The sequence below is a fragment of the Egretta garzetta genome, unplaced genomic scaffold (genome assembly GCF_000687185.1).
Source record: "Egretta garzetta isolate BGI_Z169 unplaced genomic scaffold, ASM68718v1 scaffold154, whole genome shotgun sequence".
NCBI classification, from domain to species: Eukaryota; Metazoa; Chordata; class Aves; order Pelecaniformes; family Ardeidae; genus Egretta; species Egretta garzetta.
The window spans coordinates 4,729,869-4,751,088 of NW_009259600.1; the positions used below are offsets into that span (position 1 = coordinate 4,729,869).

The following is a 21,220-nucleotide window of genomic DNA, read 5'->3' on the forward strand; positions in this document are numbered from 1 at the left end:
TCTCCCCACATCTGGTAGATTCCCATATTCCCAGACCCTTCATCTGTGCATTCCCCTTTTCTCAAGGTTCTCACTGGAGTTTCCTGGTGCGGCCTTTATATTTAATTTATTACATACCTGAAGGTGTTTCCCTGATGCTTTCCTGTCAGTAGGACAGGCTTTAACTAAACTAACAAACATAGAAGTTGGTACCAGCTGGCAAAGTATATATTCACAAGTAGTCTGAGCGTCTACCCCATTCTCAACAATTCAGTGAGATCTCAAATTGGTGTTAAATCTCTCCCCTCCATGGTATGTGGCTAAATAGGGAACTGAAAAACCATGAATTAATGCATCATAAACTTCAGTCCATTTATTCTCGCAAAGCATGTAAAACTTCAGAGATTTCCTCCAGGATCTCTTCTTAGCCAAAAGGCATTTTTTTTATCATCTTTTTGCTGCTAATTGGAACTATCATTACACATGACTCAACAGTAATTACTGTGAATTTTAATGAAGTGTTTTGCCGGTGTAATATAACAAAACAGCTCTGCATTCCTTTGCAGATTTTTCTAACCTCGGCTGTTGCCTCTATGAGGTCCTCTTCAAATAAACTAACCTTTACCAAGAAGCCTTCCTTGGGAGCTGGAGGTTTCGTGGGATGAGTAATGGAAGGTGCTTTCTGCATGTGATTGCGTCAGAACAGCACATGCAAAGAGTTATGAAAGCTTGACAGCTCCCCAGCAGGCTACTGGAAAACAAGTTACTAACTCTCCTGGGGGGAAAGAAGTCCTCTAACCACAACTTCTTCCAGGGTGAGGTAGCTTGGCCGTCAGCAGGCCTGGAGAAAGTGTCTACATCACCAGATCCTAACTAAGCTGGCAGTTGTTCATTGAGGACAAGAGCCTCCACAAAACTCCTGAGAGCTCTTGTAAGGTCACCAGGCAAACGCTATTTGTGATGGGAGACATCACAGTTAATAAATTGAATATATAAATGCACTGCTGGAGCATGCTTATGTTGCAGGCCTCGAAGGCCTACTCTTTTTTGGTGAACATTTGGCAAACAGTGCTGCTACTAACTGGCATATTTTCTAAGGATGTACTGTGTGTTTTCGTATTCATTTATGTATATGTGTTTTATAACTGCAGTAAGTAAATCATTAAAATGCACTGGATACACTAGTAGGTGCTACCTACTGGGTACAGCTGACTGGCTGCTCTGAAAAGTCAGCACATTTTTAAAAGCTGTGCCTATGCAGGCAAAAATCTGGATGTAGCCGTTGGGATAACTATACAGTTTTCTGTATAGATTTTAAGTGTTCAAAGTTCAGTGGTTTAATTGCAATGTCATTTTTCTTACAAAATATGTTGTTGGTGTGCTGAGGTTAAATTTCAACTATAACAATCAACCGTGCCTATGTTTTATGATGCAAACTACTATGCAAGCAGTTAAAAGAAAAAAATCTGCAAGTGGTTCCAGTGTTTGCTGTGTTAGATAAAACCGGTACCCCTTGTAAATACTTTGTCAGCTGAAGTAGATAAGTAGATAGTGTTCCACAGAAAAATCGTATGGCTTCACCACACAGGAAACCAGGTTGTCAGTCCATATTAGCTCGGAGATCAAAAAACTACAGCAAGTAGCTAAACTTGGAAACCACTAATTAAATGAGAATAACAGGATACATTAATGCACTTCTTGCGACATGAGTTGATTATTTTGTACATTTTTGGCAACTAAAGAAAAATGATATTTCTTCCAGATTTAAGGTAATAAGATCCTAGGAGAAATAAGCATTCATCATCAGGCCTGTGGGAACAGACCTCAACTTTAACCCCACAATGTATTAAAGGACTATTCTTTCTCTTTCTACAGTAACTAATTATTATTAATTTTTTAAATTCCATCTGCGTCAGTTTACGTGACCCTCTCTTTTTTGTATTCAGTCTGTTTCTGGATTGTACATCTAATTCTTGTCTAATGCATATAAGTGAACTATTTATTGCTTCAGCATTAGATATTATTCATTAGGTGAGGAACAGATAGGACCATCTTGTTTTAATAGATTTTGAAAATTTTTTCGCTCTACCCTCTAGTCCTATCTTTGGATTTTTTTTTTTTTAATCAACTCTGCTTTCTTAGCTATAAAAGCTGTCTTTCTGACATATTCTCTCTGTATGCAAATGATACAAAACACGTTTATGAAGTACAGCTTCATAAAAATTGCCTTAAAATACTTAAACATGCAAAATTTAGATGGTTTATGCTGAAGTCCTCTTCCCCCAGCAGTTTCTTGGGAAGGTGTGAATTAACTGCGGTCCTTGGTACTTTGCCTTTCAAAATAACTTCTACGGAAGAAATTATCCAGACAAACTAAGAAATACCGTGCCCCACTGAAAGATAAAGTGAGAACGGGGGGAGCAGGGGGATTGCTCCCTCCCGCCAGTCCCTCCCTGGGACACCACGAGGGGCACGGCGCTGGATCTGGGGTGATGCATAAAAAGCCAAACACAACAGCACCATGGCACTCTCTTCAGCTTTTTCCCCCCTGTTTGCAAAGGCAACAACTGTATCCATTAGCAAGGTCAGTGGTTTGGAGAAACCTGGAAAATAGCAGCTACCAGAAACCCCCTAGAATAATATCTCCAGCAGGTGATAGATTAGTTGGAACAAATTGGAACCATTGCACTTCAGCAATCCTGGTTTCTTTCAAGCTGTTTTAAAAATGTCGTCATTTTAATACACAATATCAGCCCTGCGGAACAGTCCACAGCAGGTTAATTTGAATCATATGATGTATCACTGCCCTCAGCTGACATGAGCTCTGTTCCATGTGTGAAGCCATAATAAATCCATTCCCAACCGAGGCAAATTCCCTGTGAGAAGGTGAACTAATCCAGGCCTCACACTGGCATGTTAGCCCTCCGTAATTGAAAGCAGGGCCACCTGTTCCCAGCACAGTTAGCCTATAGAGAGAAAATTAGCATTAGATCAGATACTTAATATATTGAAAAATCATTCATACTACTTGCAAGTTCAGCTGTGGGCTGCTTAGCATGACATCATATATAAACCTAGGAATGTGCCCACTTGATCCCAGTTTAACAGTTTTGTTAACCATGGTGTTTGTTAACTTTGAAATGAGAATTTTTTGATTTAATGAGAGCTGACACGTGAGAAGGGGAACTAGCCAGGGTGCAGACTTTTCTAATTAACTCTGGGTCATTTGCAAAACTTTTGAGCTTTCTGGTAGGTTTTTTTTTCCCCTTTGCTCTTTTACAAACAAGTTTTTAAAGCACTGACACTGTAGCCATGAAATTATATTTATTTGATTAAGAGGGCAAAGAGAAATATTCCAAACAGGTGTACCAGCCTGTAGCTATTGCTTTGCTTTTGACACGTCTATTGTCTGTAATATCAGTGTAATAATGTGTAAAATTATCAAAGTACCTTTCTAAAAGCAATGTCTACAACACTTAGGTTACATGAAATTTAGTTTCTTATATGCCTAAGTACATGACAATGAAGACTGCACGCTGAAGCCATTGTATTGGCATTCTTTTTCAAACTTATTTCAAACATTTGCCCAATTTTCTGAAATCCTCTTTTATGTTCTTTTTTTTCCCCTTTCTTCATGTTTTTCTTAATATAGATGTATTATTCAGCAGTTAAAGCAGATAATAGAGTTACTATGTTCTTTTCTTTTCCACAAATCTGCTCCATGACCTGGAACAATTTATTTCATCTCCCTGTGTTGTGCTTAAACTTTCCTGACTCTCGGTTGAGAGAGTTAATGTTTCCCTTAGCTAGGGTTTTCCTTTCATGGTAGTGCCTCCCGATGCCCGTGTTACAGTTTTTGGCCTCGCCACCCAACCCTTGACACACTTCTGTAATGTATTTGGTAGTTGCACAGTAGCTTCCTTCCAGTCAACATCCTATGAATAGCAGTAACCCCCCATCCTTTATTAATGGTATCTTTGGTCTTCTTGACCTACAACAATTTATTTTGGTTCAGTTGTGACAATTTAAGAAAAATTGTAGAGTTGCATCGCTGAGCCTTGTCTGAGATCCAAAACCCAGACACTGGCTAGCTAGAGCTGTTAATGTCTTCATGTCACCTTCGCATAAAGTTAATAGCATACTAGGTCGTGGAAGTCGGAGTTGTTAGGGCTGGGGAACACCCCACATGGCTCAAGTTGATTAAGCAACCTGAAGGCTGTAGTTTGCCATATTGGCCTTAGAGAGCTGCTTCTGTGGGGCTGCAGCAGACAGATGGCAGGAGGTAGAAAGACTGAGCAGTGACTACCAGCCTCTTCCAGACTAATTGGCATCTGTCTCAAAGAAGCAGAATACAAGATGGACTGCAGATGGCCTCTGAAGCCTTGTCTCAAGTTTCTTCCTTCTTTTCCCTTGATCCAAATTGGGAATGATGAATTAGAGGAAAAAAACAATTCGTTTGTATTCTTCTTGCTTTTCAATTTCTTTTAATTTGTCTCTCTTTTGATGCCTGACCAGGCACAATTGAGAACAGTACAGCTAGTCTTTTCTTTACATGTCTCTCTCTTCCTATTTTTATAAATTTAATTTTTGCAATTCAGCCATTTCCCTGTTACTGAAGGGCCACCCTGACTCCAAATCAGAATCAGGGCTCAAGATTACCTTTACCTTCCTCAGATTTCCTCTGTTAGACTCCTTACATCAGGATGGGTGGCTCCCAGAAAGAAAGAATATTACTGGTGGTAAAATGTTTCATGCCTGTTGTCTGCTTCTCTCCTGTTTAGGACTAGGAAATTCGATCCTCCTAAGAGTTTAGGGCAAATAGTAGTTTCTTCTATAGCAGTACTATTTATTAAGAAGTTCAATATTTTACAGCCGCCTTGGGGTATGAGAGAACGAGACCCATGACCAACCTGAAGAAGAAAGACCTGGCCTTTTCTATATTAGCTATGAGAAATAAAAGATCCACTACAGTATGAGGGGTATGAGAAGTGAAGAAATTCTTGGAAAATGCCATAATTTTTCTCTTTCACAGTTCAACATTTCTCACAGTCTGTGAAAAGATCCGAGTCTTATAAACAAAGCTTATAAATAATTTTCATGGAGTTTACTTTCTGGTTTTTCAGATTAAGGGTATACTTTGGTAGTTTATTAGTCATAGAAATAGTAACCTGGTATACATTAAGTTATGGCATATATTAGAATAAGCCCACTGACTTCAGTAAGAGCTGGGATTGACCTAAAGCAACTTGCTAGGAGCTCTGTTATTTTTGTGTTGCTTATTCATCCTTAGCCCACCAAATAAAAAGTCCTTTTGAGTAATATCATTATCCCAAGTTCACAGAATAAAATTAGATCTGCACAGTACAAATCTGAATGTTATGAAGAACAAGGGTAAAATACTCATAACCCTGAAATTTTTTATCTGAAGCCCTAAGTAATAAAATGACAAAGGAAGAAATTGTTTCAGACAGAAATTTCAGAGTGCTGCTTATAGGTTTTCTTTTATAGATGTTATGATTTTGTTCAAACAGGCCATATTGAATCCATTGGGTTTTTTGTAATAGATTTCAAAATACATAATAAATGTAAGTAATATGATGACTAATGGGTCAAGTGAAGTTGGAACTTTTAAAATGAGAAAATAGCTGGAAACAGTTTTCAGGAAACTATTCCAGTTGATTTTTGGTCCCCCACAAGGTGTACATTAACATAAACTCCGTAGAATCGCCTCTGGGACCTGAATTCCCTCTCTGATTTCATTATTGCAACGTGATTCTTTTCCTTTTGCTGTTAAGTCATCTCCTGGTGTGGTGGGAGCATATAATAAGTGTAATTTATTTATATTTATCTAATCTCCTTTTAACTCAATAGTTATTTCATCATTCTGTTTCCTAGTAGCTGTTCAGAAAGTTGTGAAGGGTAATTAGAAACTAATAATTGACAGACGTAGATTTACTGGGTAATCTAAAGAGATGTAGTAAAGAAATTGAGAGAGAGAAAGAACAATTCAAATTCTACACTTAAATGCTATGCTGTAATAAAAAAAAATACTGCTTTGATATCATCTAAGTTCAGTCTGATTTAAACAAAACCAGAAATAACTCACTTGAACGCAATTTACAAGTACAGTAATTTCTTTATTATTTGTTTGCTGGAAGTAGATAACACCTGGCAAAATAAGTTATTGCTATTATGACTTAAATGTAAAGAAAGCATTAGGATGTAATTGTGGTAGCCAGTCACTAGCAGGTAAAGGAGAGACTGATGTAAGTGAGGAGTTAAAGGTGGCTTTGAGCTACCTTTTGCCCTGCCCTTCTTCTGATGTAGTTTTGGACAATTCAAAGAGTTGTTTGAATCATAGGAACCTGTGTTTTCCCGCTGGTACAGAATCTGCAGAGTGTTGTGTGGTGTTCTCCCTAAGGTGTTTAAAATAATCTAAAAAGACTGTTACTGGATTTTGCACCCCAGAAATTTTATTCCAGCTACATGTAAGTGGCCCATGTCATCGTAACATCTATTTTTAGACCATTTTGAGTATCTTGGAGAAGCTGCTGAGCATCTATCTTCATCAACTGCTATAAATAGCTCTTCATATTTCATCTGTTTTCACAGTTTCTGTCCATCGCTTAAATATGTTTTTCTTAGAAGGAATGTTAAAGTTTCGTTTACAGTGCTAAGTATCAAGTGTAAAACAGGACAAAGACTAAGAACATGTTGATTGCTCAATTGCGTTTTTATTTTTTGAACGTTTTACTTAAAGAATCTCCTTACATAGTCTGTCCCCAGTTGTAAAAATAACCTATGTCATTATGAGATAGTTAAAATATTTGCAGTGAAGGTTCCAGAGTTACATTTTCCACAATTATGCTTCTGGCTGCCACCACCTTCTGTTGGGGCTGATTCACTGAGTAATAATAACTTAATATAAACCTTTTTCACTTTATCAGTCATGACAACGTCTTTCTGTGTGACCTGTGTGGTTTCCAGACAGAAAACAGGGAAGTCATTTGCATTTCTCTGGTGTCGTGGTGTCCATTTTTTTATTGCTCTCTTGGATGAGCGCAGTGTTTGTGAAAGCAAGTGCCTAACAGCGGTGATAGAACCCAGGCCCAGGCCCACAGGTGCCATGCATGCTCCACTGCTGAGCTTCACCAGCCCCCTGGCCTGAGGAAGCCCAAGAGAGAACTATTGCTCTCATATTCATCTCCTTTTAAGTCTTTCTGCATCAGTTTACCCTCTGGCTTTAGCTTGACACCTGTTCTATCAACCTATGTCCAAGCAGTTTCTGGGTTTTAGGGTTTTGTGTTTTTTCCTCTTCTGGGCTATAGTGCCATAGGAAAGTGCGGGCAATAAAATGTGCCTTTGACAAAGCAGTTAGATGGGAAAGCTGTCCCACCAAGCAATAAAGGTCCTTTCGTCATTTACTAACTTGCAAACTTAATTATGTAGCAAAGCCAAGAACATCTATTTTACTCTGTTATTACTACATCACTAACGGAGAAAATTAAGTCGACAAGGGACTTGTTTTGAAAGTGTCTAAATGGGTCAAAAACCCAAATCCTAGTGTGAGTTGGACTTCAAACTTGGGTCATTTTAAAAATGCTGCTCATTTGTTTGGTTGGTTTTGTTGGGGTCTTTCTTTAACTTTTTATTAGAATAACACTCCATTTGAGTATCATAAGTAAATTAATATCGTAATGTCACATGGGTCTCTGCTTTCTTCATAAGTCTCCTTTCTCCATTCAAAGGAAGGAGAGGACCGATGATTTGTGCGAAAAGGCAGGCGAGTCTCTGGATAATCTTCAGTGCCAAGAAGGGTGGAGAGATTTTCAAGAGTGTTATGACATTTTTCTTGCCTTGGTTTTAATTAAAAATATCGGTACATAAGTATTTTGAAAAATCTTCTACGTTTATCCTGCGTGGATTTGAATGCCTAAAAATCTTGATCTCTTCTAATACCCAGCTTCCTAGCTTTGATACTTGCCTTTCCACTAGGACCACTGTTAGCTGGTGTTTTGTCACAGTTTCTAGTTCAGCGTGGAAGGCTTTAACACAAGAGAAAACATTTTCAGAAATCCATTGATTAAAACTGTAAGCTACAATTAAAATAGTTTTTCAGTCTTAAATTTCAGTTAGCTGCGGCTTGTGGCGTAGTGCAGGCTTTTTTCCGAGATTGTTTTGGGGTTTTTAATTCAGCTATAACAAATCTTACATGGCCATTAATCAGTTTCTCTTATCTTTGTAGAAAAAGTGCTAGTTTATAATTCAGAGACTTATCTACTCTGATACATCTAACTGAAATTTAGAACCCCCAGATATTTTGGGGGGTCAGAAAAGTCCTTTGTCATGTGCCTGGGACTCTCTGAAGTCAGTATAAACCTATGCTTAAGAGCAGCTCCAAAGCTTTGCTCCTGCAGCTCCTTGTAAAAACTTGTTTACCTAAAGAGTGGGAGATTTGAGCTCGTCAGTTTGCATCAGTGTTAAGAGTAGAATGTGATCCTGGACAACTTGAAACTACGTCCTAATTTTGATGAAATATTCATTAATCTGTGCAAAACCTTCAACAAACAATGTTTCCTATATATATTTATAATGAAATGTGAAACTATGTAGTGCTGTTTTCTCTGAGCATTTAATCTAGTTTAGATACATGCACAGAATTTTAATCGGTTTGGGGTTTGGGGGGTCAGGCAGTGGGAATCAAACAGCAAAGTGAAAAGCAAACTTTTCCCCCTGGCCAGGGTTGCTGTCTCATTACTGGGTGAAAGCTGAATTTGAAATGAAAAATTTTAAAAACTAAGTTAAAGCTGGATTTCTGTAATGAATTGTAATGTGCTGATTAAAAGGCAGATAGCAGCACAGAAATAAGTTTCAACCATCATAAAATCCTGCTTCCCATCTGTGAAATAATCTTGGTAATTGCAACATCTCAGCTACTAAAATACCACTGTTGTCATTCTTGTTCATATTACTCGTGATTTCTAAAAGTTCTGTGAGACTTTTAGCAGTCTGGGAAGTATCAAAATCCTTTACTAAGAAGACAAAGGATATATAAAAAATACTAGGTTATTCCAGTCTCCCTGGAAAACAAAGAAATTTAAACATACCTCGGTGTTTATATTTGCTTTTTATTTCACGTTTCATCTTGAAAATGCGTTGAAGAATACTGAATATTAGCTGTGTAGGAATCAACAGAATATACATGTTATTCACTCATTTAAATGTGTTGAAAATGTGCGCTGTTGGCTTTGGAGTTTAGTCAAATAGTTCTACTGGATGTAAAACTCAAGAGAATGTGAAGTATATTTTCATTCTGACACAAAAGGACTAATGTATTTACCCTCCTACACACTCGAATAAAGTGCGTGTCTTTCAGATAGCTGTGGTGATCCCTGGGAAGAAACAAGAAAATAAGATCGATGGTGTGACATATTTCTTCCTTTAATACTGTATATAGTGAAGATTGCTTATAGTACTCTTCGTGATGTTTTAATTCAGATTTATTCCTAAAAATACTGTTTCAGTATGTTTTGCCATTGATTCAGTTATTTTAATGAAACACGGTAGAAATAATGTTATTTCCCCTAAATGCCCAATATTTTTACATTGCTTGAATCATTGCACTATAGTTTCTCATATTTCTTTCTCCAATTCTCTCCTACAGCTGACATAAATGTGGACATATCAAAACCTTTGAAAGCAAATCTCAGTTTTGTCAGACTTGATCAAATAAACCAGTTCTTGAAGAAAATCATAACCACAAATGACGATGAGCCCAGGAAGGAGGCTGCTCCGTCACCTGGCGTTATTCCAGATGAGGATGTCACTTTGGTAACCAAACACCCCAGCACAAAGGATTTGCTACCTGCAGCGCACACCCACGCTGCACAAAAGGCTTCAGTACAAGAAAACTTGTGGCAAGCCCTTTCCTGCTTCCAGAAGATTTCCATTCACACCGTTCAAATGGTTGTTTCGATGGAAACCATCCCACACCCCAGTAAACCTTGTTTGTTAGTCTCTTTATCAAACCTCAGTGGGAGCCTGAATATTAAAAGTGGACATAAAACTGCAGGTAAGAGTTTTTGAAAGTTGGAAGTGCTACCAGTTTGTTCAGGGGGTGGTCTAGTAACCATTTTAAAGCATGGAGCATTGAGGGAACTCCTCTAGCTAACACTATAAATTTACAACAGAAAATAGTAAATCCCTGATAGACTCCATTACCTGAGTTTTCCTCTCAGTGAGGCAGCACCCAAGAGTGCTTAATTTTGTAGTTAATATCCCCTAACATGTAATTACTAATTTACTGATGGAATTCTGGCTGGAATAGTGGTTACAAGAACCACTATTCTGGTGTTCTGATAATTCAGCACATACTTCAAAGGGTGAAATTTTGACAGTCTTCACTCTATAACTACATTTTCTTGTTAGGACTCTGTTGAAAAAAAATACAAACATAATTGTTCAGAGCCCCGACATATGCTACTATGTAAATATTGGGTCATACCATTATTCTCCTCCAGGCTTATGAAGTTTAAAATTTTTACGTGCTTCCTCTGCACAGCTGACTCACCCAGGGAAAAAAAGCGCTCCAGCCTCATTACTGCAGAACTGCAAGGAAACTTTACACCTTGGGTATAATTAACAGGATACCAGAGACTCATTTAAAATGAAGACATTTTGAATGTCTTTTTAAATTGTTTTATGAGTCTTTTAATAAAATTAATAAGATGGTACATTTACATGATGTGGAGATGAGCCAGATTTAGGTAGTTGGCAGAGTAGTTTGCGAGGTAAAATGGTCTGTAGCTGAGAGGAACAAGTTATAGGCCAAGCGAAGTGGTGATTTATTTCTTTTTCATCAGAAATATTTCTCCTCAGGCCAGCAAGTTTCAGTGCTTCTTTATTGTTTTAAAAGTTAAAAATGAAAAATTTAAGGTTCATAGGACATGAAAGCCTGTGAAAGTGCTGGAGCCTGAAACTCTTGATTTATCCATAAATAAACAGCAGTACAAGCAGGAACAGTGCCTGCGTTCCCACGCTTTTCCAATTGGATCACAACCCTAGCAACTGAGTAAAAGGCCTTTCTAATGTCCTTTAAATAGTTCTAGTTTTCTTTCTGTGTAATAATCCTCTTTCCTTCCATCACTTCCCCTCTATCATTTATACATTATCCGTCCCACGGTACATTATGGTGTCCACAACAAGCTTCGATATATCAAAGCCAAGCCTGTTCCGTCACTGTACTATAAAGCAATTTGGCAAACTCAGCAGTGTATATCACTTACCCTGGAGTTTTTCATCCTCCCAGAAGGAGGATGTACCTTGCCTTGCATGTTAAGCCTCAGAAACATTCTGCTACGAAGTTCTGTTTCTTAATTCTTCTGGCAGTCTGAGGAAGCCAACCTTTATTTTCCATGTTGCAAGCTATGCATGAATCTTCAGTATGTTTGTAGTCTGGCAAGCATTGTTAACTAAAGCAATACTGATGCTGAATCTAATGAAAATGGAAATTAGTTATTCTATATGAAGAACTTCCATAACCAGGCAATAAATAGACATCAACAGACTCGTTTCACATTTTTTTCCAGTTAAAGTTGTCATATCTTTGCTTTATAGAAAGAAAAATTAATGTGCAGGAGGTTTTGCATGCTATTGTGATGGTGCAATAAATTGTTTTAAGTTTCAAGAAGTGCAGTAGACACACTTCCACCAAACTGATTGAAACTGGCAAAAATTCTTTTAATATATTGTTTGGATTTTTATTTAAAATTATTAACTTGAAATTAAAGTACTGATAGAAACCAAAGTGGAAACTGTAACTTCAGGAAAGAAGATAAATTACTCAGTGTAGGGGAAATGGTGTTATAATCTTGTGTTAAAAATACTTCAGAAAAATACCACAGTTACTAACTAGATTTGTTTTATTATTGCAAAGAAATTATGCAAGCTAACTCAATTAAAAAGAAGTGTAGTAGCTGTGTCTTGGGAGCAAGGAGTATTTAAATATGTCAGTTCTTCACTACTTTTCTTTTTACAAAAGGTTTTATTGATATACCTTTTGAGCTGAACGGGGTTAATGTCAGATTTTTTTTTTTTTTTTTAGAATGAAACTAATACGCGAATACTTCACTGTGTCTTTGATTTTACAGTCAAATAACTATTGTGACCATCTGCAGCAGCTGCATTTTACGAATTATTTGCTGAACCAAACTAAGCACAATGACAAAAGTAGTCATCTCAGATGTACTGTTAAAACAGAGGAAGAAAAAGGAGCATTGCTTGCCTTTTGTACAGTATGGCCATCTGCTGTACAGATGTTATTATATAGAATGACTTCAGATACAATAATTGTAGAAAATTTTCATTAAAACCTCAACAATTTGCACTTGTTTACTTGAATCTGCATAACTCCCCAGTGAGACAACACAATACACTTGGGGTTTCTTTGGTTCTCACTAGCTTTCTCTTTGATCCTTTTTGATGTGCTGACTTTAATAAACATAGTTAAAAACACTGTTCAAAAACATCATGGAAAAAACTACAAAGGAACAATTATAGCAGTAGAAACTACTCTAATCCCTTACTTACACAAGCTATTTTTAGTGAAATATGGTTTTTTTACACATTTTATGTGGCAGTGTTTTATAAACAGTGTAAATGACCCCTTTTCCAGATGAGTTTTAATGTAGCAGATGAAGTTGGTTTGTAAGGAATCCTATTTGCTAGAAATTATTTAGCAAAAAAACCCCCCAAGAATGTATTGTCAGCATTTTTCCTTCCTTACGGGGGGAAAACAAAAGTGCGTGACCTTGTGTAATGCTTTGCTTTTTTTAACTGAAATTAAGAAAGAAGCTTGCCATGTAACTTTTTTTTAATTATCAGTTTTCCCTCCAGACTTTCCTGATTTAATCATGGAAGCTAAAGGCCTTCTGTTTTAATTTTTCTTCTTAATTTCTTATGAAAGTAAAAAGATGTAGCTTCTGACAAACAGAGGGGCTAATTAGTTGAATTATTTCACTTCTAAGAAAATAAATTTTAAGTGTTGAACATTGACATTGCAGTTGGATCAAATTAAAACACCTCCATGTCTACATAGCCTGCTCCACTGTTATACAATGCCAAACCTTTAGTGTGTCAAGGGACTTCATTTTTTGGACATTTTTCATGTTTTAATACAAGTTACTTACAACAACATGGTTACTATTTCTGCTAGAATACTTATGTTCTCCCCTGTACTTATGGTGAAATCCCGAGTATTTTGGTTTTATTAAAGTAATACTGTTGTAGAATGTGATACAGTGTATTGGCAAAAACCAAACCAAAACAAAATCCCTTTTCCAAAAAAAGATATTATTAATTTTACTTTAGAAGAGGCTACCCAGTATAGTTTTTTTGATACCCTTAAGGGCAGGACTTCAAGTCATACCAATGTTAAATAAAATAATTATCTGTAGTCATTTTATATTTTGTGGCTGCGAGTTACAAGTTAAAACTTGTACCCGTTTCATACAAGCAAATAACAAATGTTTAGCTCATTTTTGGCAGCTTACTTGTACTGTAGATGAAAACCCCAAGTTCAAGAACTGTTAGACCTGGCTCAGTGATTTTTGCCCTCTGAAGCATGTGGCATCCTCTACACATGGCCAGAGCTCTCAAGTGCCATGTACCCAGTCAGATTTGAGATTGCTTGGTATCACACTTGAGGTATGTAGCTCACTCAAGAACAGTCACACGCCATTAAAGTTGATAAAATTTTTAGCAATTTTTAGTAATTAGGAAATAGAATGCAATTCTAAACTTATGGCTTTCAGCTAATTTAGGTTTGGTGTTGAAATTAGCACTACCTACCTGCCAAAAGAGCAGATAAATGGGAGAAGTTGAGGACTGTGCTCTCCCCAGAGTGAAAGACAGCAAGAAGCCTGTAGCCTCTCGGTGGAGCCTTATTTTGCTCTGGCTGGGCACAGGAGGGAAGTCTTGCTGTTCAGTGTCTGAACTGAGAGAGTTTTGGACATACAATAGTCCAAAGATCATAGACAGAATTCCCCAGCTCTTCATCCCGTATGCAGAGATGATTACTTTAGCATATAAATAAGGGAAAAAAATAAACACTAGTTGAGCATATGATAATTGCAAGTATTTTTACTAAACCTGACCGAAATTACATGCTGAAGATACTTTACAGAAATATTAAAAAATAAATGCGGCTATTAATTGGTGTAGAGCGAAGACCAAACTTAATTTTGGAGTTAACTGACTCTCTCGAGAAAACTCCGCTAAGGCGTTGTCATAGCCTTTGGATGCTGCAGATATGCAAGTTAGCCCATGGGGAAATAAAACATTAAATTAGATATGACTACCTAAAATAATATGCAGCAGTAACAAGCCATTTACAACACCCTGAAGACCTTTGTTACTTTTAGAAAGAAATATAAAATCTTTCCAACACTTGAACAATAGGAAATTAATTCTTTGTCAGTAAAAGCCAGAGGACAAACTAAATATTTAAATGGCCACTGAGGATTGAGGTGGAAGTGCAGCTTGTAGACAGCTATACAAATCACTAACAAACCTTAATGAATATTGGGTGTGGGCATCAGGGTCCTGTCAGATTTGACACCATGTCCCAAGTAGCTTAAACCCAACACTCAAGAAAAGGTGGAGACCTCATCAGGTCTCTAACATCTGGGATTTTATTTGTCATTTTGGCATACCCTGCAAGCGCAAAAGAAAGAGTAAAAGGGGATTATCCTGACAATGAAATGAGTTACTGAATCTTGTGATAATGAAAAGCAGAAGAATTCTAATTCCTTTCTATAGTCCCTGAGGTGGAGGTGCGTTTATAGTTCTGCAGGAGTATAATGTAGGAGGGAAGAACAGATGGCCTAAAATCCCTGAAACAAGACACCACCTAATCCCAGGACTGAGTGCCACTATTAATCCTGGTCAGATTCCCTACTGGTACTTTGTAACAGGGTTCAGAATTGCTACTGATGAACTAACACGTTAACATGGGGGGGGGAAGAAAAAAGGAAAAAAAAAAGTTATTTGTAGGTTGCTGATTCAAGAGAGTGTGCACTAATTTTGTAGAACTGCATTTACAGTTTAAATAACTCGACTTTAAAAAGTAGACTCCAAACTAAATTTGATTCAGAACAAATATGGTTGTTTTTGTAATCTCCTCAACTTTTATTGTGAAAGTAATTGCATATCTTTTTGAGGCTGGAATTTCTTTTGTTACGTGGATCCCAGCGCCGTATGTGGCAGTAGTAGGTGATACAGCATTTTCATGGTAGTCAATTCTATCGAATGTTTACATTCATGAGGAAATACAGTCAACAGTGAAAGCTGAATGTCTGCTTTGTACATTTTGTGCTTTCTATGCAATTCCTCCAGTTCAGTCTACATTTTGCAGTGTGAGGTACAGAGCACAGATTAGACGTTATTGCCAGTCTTAAGGACCAGTTCCTTAAATTGCTTATATTGTTGACATACTGGCAACACATTTCTTCTTTTTCTATGACAACTGTATTTTTCCTGGGATGAGATTACCAGCTTGCTGCCCAAACAAAAGGTGCAATTCCGTAGGAAGTTTAGGTTACTGTGGCCGCACATTTCCATGCTCTGCCTTGTGCTAGCTCTGTTACTCGGCAGCTGTTCATCGGGTTGAGTCAGGGCACTGATCTGTCTGAAAACTAACCCAACTGGAAAGAAAAGTTTCCAGCGAGATCGTCCCCTTCAGCTGGCTCACTGGGCAGGTACATGTTAATGACCATGCTGGCACACAAGAGAATTTGGAGAAGTATATATAGGAGGGAGGGGGAGGAAGGATAGAAGGGAGGAGAAGACTGGAACATTGGAGCCTGGACCTGGATTGGCCTTAATCCTGGGGAACCACAGCCCAAGAGTGCAGGGAAGCCTGTTTGGTTTGTGTGGCCTGGGTATATCTGTCAAGCCTTGGACTTCCACAAGCATAATTCACTGGGTTATAGAGGCTCAAACAGCTCAGGTGCTGCCAGGCACTATCTTCTGGATGGTTTATTTATAAAGAAAAGTTACCCTCCAGTTCATGGGCTATTTATTTTGTTAAAGCAGTTGAAATCCAGTGAATCAAGCTTAGAGCAGAAGAACAAGACACCAAAGTTGTAATTCTAATTCAACCATGTGGCAATTGTATAGGGCTGCATTTTGAGTAGCATCCACTATTTTGTAATGCTTCATTTACTGTGCAACCATTCAATGACTGATTTTTTTAGTAGTGCTAAGTATCTGCAACTTTATAAATCAGTGACAGTTGTAGATACCAGCTATCTCCTGAAAATAAACCAGTTTTCAACCAACCACCTAAAATTTTGTTGTGAAAATGCATAGATTTTTTTTTTTAGATTGAAGAACCTCTCTGTGCCCATCTGTAAAGCTGGAGTAAGAATATTCAGTCACTTTTCTGAAAACTGCTGTATCTAAAAATAATATGTTTATGATACAAGAACCAAGTATTACTCATGTCAGTATAGCACTAAATCAGTTTTGAAACCTGGGCTTATGGATGCAAAATGAGTCCTGTTTTTGTTATTTTCCATTATGCATTTTCTCCACTTAATGAGAATAAGATAAGGCAATATAGAGCTTTACAAATATATTCTAATTTATTGTATACCAAAGACAGCCTTGACCAAAAATGAAAATCCCTTCAGATCTTAGCTTTAATATGCACTCTCTGATCAGACATCACAAAATCCCAAATTACCAATTCAACAAGTGGATTGAGATTTTTCAGCTATTTAGTGTGCAGTAGTGTAATGAACATGATGTACCTGCCCAGTTATTCTTTAAGGGAGATGAGCTCATTTCAAATAGATAACCATCTCTGACTTCTCTTCTGATTCATCACTGACCTGAACTCCATTTGAACCTTGTTAGACACAAAACAAGCAGGATTCCTGGCCTGAGCTATAAAATATAATTAAGCCCTTTTGAAATGATGTGTAAAAGAACATAGCTTTACCCCCACTATAACCACTACCACCACCACAACCAATAAAGTTAAATCAAGCACTGCCTGTAATGGATTAAAATAATAAATGTTCCTGGATTTTAGTGTTTGAAGTATTTGAAGAAAACAGGCTCCCAGCAGCCAGGACTGCTGAATGTATGGGGACATTTATTAGTGACGAATTCAAGGGTTTGGCCTGTTTAAGATCATTACTTTCTGTTTACCGTGTGTTACCATCTCATATTTTTACAGAGCCCACATGTGTCCCCATGTAATGCTGAAAAACTCTCTTTCACTAAAGAATAGTTAATTGGTAATGTGTAAATATTGTTCTCGTGGGGAGAATGAACTATCCTAAGATTCAGCTTGACAGTAATGAGAAATCCAGTGCGGTCAGTGGATTGTTAACTAAATCTCTCCTGGAAAATTGTCCTTTACTACATCTCACCATTTGTTTGCTACTGCCGTTTCCAGACTTGAATCAATTGGCTGACTCTTACATTAACTGCAGTATTTCGCCTGTAATTATTTTCATAGCTTTGTTACCCTTTCTTCTCAGAAGCTGCTTCGTAGAGGATACCTGTTAACAGAGCAGTGTAGTATAACTACTCATTACATGATGTATCTGAAGTTTTCTGAAGGGGAAAAAAATCATGTAGGTAACTGTATCAATATGTTAGATATAATAGCTCATTTACATATTCAAAGCTGTCTTAGTATCTTTGGCAACTTCAAACTAGTTGCAAATATGAAGACTGAATGCTCAGAAGCAAATACCACAGATTATCACTTTAGCAATGTGTGCCATTAAAGCAGAAGGTAGTGAGGAAAACCACTCACTAATTGACCTTCAGCAGCAGGATTGTATCTCTGCAGCCCAGGCATGCAGGGCCCATGGGAGAGCCTGGACTTCGTCCTTCAGGGTGCACCACAGTCCTTTAGGGGGGAATGCAGTCTGCCAGCTGCCAGGGCCGGTGCAGACCACATTGCTCATGTGCATCTTGCCCAATCCAAACCAGCATGGCAGGCTCTGTGCTCTGGGACCCAGTCTGGCTTCTGAGCTGCCCCAGTCAAAGAAAAGTAATTTTCTCCCTAGCACTACGGTTTGTAGCAAAGCTGCTAGCTTCCAAGAGGCTTTTCGAAAGATAGCTCAACTGTAGTCCAGTGCCATTTGCTATATTTATTGTAATACATGTGTTTCCATTTTCTTCAAACTCTTTTCCCATATAGAAGTTTGCCAATTAAAATCGTGCTCTATGTTGTATTAGGTGACAGTGCAGTGAACCGAACAGGATTTGCAGCTATCTAAGGAAGAGCAAATGCACAAAGCATAATAGAAGGAAAAAAAGCTCCTGCTACATTTCTACTTGTTTCATTTGGAGCTGATTCAAATATCAGTATTTTAAAATGTTTTTGAAAACAGAAAGTCTATAGTTAATGCCAAAACATTGTCTCTCCCTTTGTCTGTGAACCAGGAAAAATAACAGAACTCTTTCTTAACACCTGTTTTGCCTGAACACTACATGATTGTTACTGTAAAGCAAGGGTTGGTTTAATGTATTTGCTGCATCTATTAAAATGGGCCAGCTCTTTTTTTTTATACACATAAATGGGTTTATGCATGCCGGACAGTTTAACAAACAAGGAGCCTCCTATTATTGGTAAATGCTAATATAACTATATTATATCTAAGCCCTAATATAACTATGTTTACAACTATATTAGGGTACTCAGATTCTATGAGATGCCTTTGTAAATGTTAGCATAAAGCAAGTCTCTACTGACTAAAACAAAAAAAGAAGTTAGAATATCAAAGCGTATGTTGTCATTTATCAATATTCCGTTGCATTGATCTCCATCTTTAACTTCTCAGCAAGTTAATTTCTTGACATTAACAAAAGCAAGTGCTAGCTTTTTTCCAAACCCTCCTACATATAAAAATACCTGGATGTTCCTTTTGAGCATATGTCATGATAAAGGTCATCCTTCCGATGGCATGCAGAAGCCTGGTATGAGTTGTATTTTGCTCGGTTGGCGTGGCCGCGTATTGCTGTGCTGTTGTGGCTCTGGGTGGAGGCTGACAATGGAGGGCTGGCAGCATTTTTTAAACACTGTCCAAAGCAAGTGCTTCATATTTATTAGTCTCTTGGAGGAGTATTTTAAAAGTCATGAAACTATTTGTTCCTAGAAGTAAATTATTGCACGTACTGAAAAGTGTGTTGGTGTTCATGAGCAATAATCCAAACAGAACAAGTTAACTTCGACATATCACAACAATCGTTTATGAAGATATACTACTTCTGTGTGGTGCCATCTCAAGTTCACTTGAAACAGAGAGTTTGATTTAATCTGTTTAAACTTAAGTTAGAATTCTCCAATAGAAGTTTGTGAGATATGCATGAAAGGACTGACTGAAAATAGCATGAAGAGGGAAAAAAACCAGAGAATTATTTTGCCTTTCTGAGATGACTGCTTAGTCATAGGAAAGCAATTCCGCTAGCTGACCATATACTTTGAATGTTAATATGGCATTTAGCAATCTTAAAATAAGCTCCCTTCTAGTGCATACTGGTATTTCTTCACTCCCTTCCCTTAGGTTGTGAGATTATTTCTTTTCTATTGTCATCGTTTTTAGGATTTCTATAGTAACGGTACCCCATTGCAGCTTCCCTCAGGCCCAGAGATCTCTTTATTTACTGCCACTTTTTAGGGTTTGTGCATAATTGTTGGTCTTCATTTGTTTTCTTTAAGCTTCCTCAAGACATCACTTTGTGCAAGTTTGTCTGAATGCTCTCTGCTTTGTTTTTTTTTATTAAGAGCACTGTGGGTTTTGTACCAAGAGTCACTTCCTCCCCGAAAGGGCACATAGATATAACTGCTAGGAAGGACGAGGGTGGGATTCTTGCCTATACAAGAGCAATCTGGGTCGCAGCAAGAAAAAAAAAAATCTCGCGTTGAGTCCCTGAGCTCTTCCTGGTATTTGTTAGGACACAGTCCATGGATGTGTCTTGTAGTATTTAATTTCTTTAAAATTTACCAACACTTCCTTATTCTTAATTGTGTCTTCATTTACATAGCGTTTGAGAAAGGCACTGCTGATTTTGAACCAGCAGTATTATGTGCTGAGTTCTGTTTCTAAGCCATTGGATATTGTGTTTTCTTTGTACTTTGTGGAGCTGAGATGACAACAGAAAAAGACTGCAAAGTATAATCCTTCCAAGTGTAATCCCAGTGAAAGAAAACATAAATAAAACCACTTGTATTCTGGCATTCCTTTTTCCCTTTTGTTATTTCTGCAACTTGGCGCATATTCCAATAAAACTATAGAACATTTCTGTATATTGCAGAATTGCGCAATAGTTACTGAGAATTTCTCCTCTTTAAAATCAAAGTTCCATGTAGAGTATAAAAAAAAAAGTTCATTTTCAAATACTGTAATGCCTCTTAAAATAACTAGACCGAGCATAGCAGGGTGAGACCTTCCCATAAAAATACCTCTTTTTCTTGGTTTAAGACTGTATGTGAAGCTACTTCATTCCACAGTTTACAGAAAGAAGTCTGAACCAGTACCAAAAGGAGAGGAGTCGGGGTGTGTTAATGTTAGTTTTTTTGATTATCACTGAAGTTCAGTGTCAAAAAAACAATGAACGGTTTCTGTCGTATAAACCTGTTGCACATGAGACTAGATGGAGGAGTTCAGAAGCCAGCCTAAATAACTCAGAGCTAAAGCCCCTTTCCCAATCAGTGACAACAGTTCTGTTGATTGCCATGGGACAAAGGTTCACTTGAGCCCTTGATCGTTCTTGCTAAACTCCAGGACTGTTCAAGGAAGATTCTTCTCGTTTGTGGTTCCTACTCTGGTTGAATACAATTCAATGCAATTATTACTATCGGAACTGTTGGACCCCCTTGCTAGTAGATGATGGATTTAAAAAAAAAAACAACCAAACAAACAATATATTTCCTTCCATTGTATAAAATATTTCTTAGTATTATGAAATCATAACTCCCAAGATGCAAGCAGACTTCTTTCTGTATTCTAAAAGAGATCCATAGGAGAAGTTTTACGGGATGTATTCAGAACAGTGAGTTGTATTTTTGCAGGATTTTTCTACCAGCAGAGGTATGAAAACATAAAATGGACCTGTACCTTGAAACATCTGTATGCAAGCCTTAGGTTTTTTTTAATCTTTTGCCTTTGGTAAATACCCAGTTGCATTAGAAAAATAAGCCGTGGGCATTATAAAGTAT

At 37.5% G+C, this 21,220-nt stretch overlaps 1 protein-coding gene across 1 annotated transcript in view; it reads left to right on the forward strand.

Moving 5' to 3' along the window:
• The window catches only part of VPS13B (vacuolar protein sorting 13 homolog B), a 482,902-nt gene that overhangs the window by 375,226 nt on the left and 86,456 nt on the right, over positions 1–21,220 (forward strand). Inside the window, exon 35 of the mRNA XM_035893844.1 lies at positions 9,644–10,051. Within this exon, the coding sequence (XP_035749737.1) occupies positions 9,644–10,051 (408 nt within the window). The remainder of the gene's footprint in view (positions 1–9,643; positions 10,052–21,220) is intronic.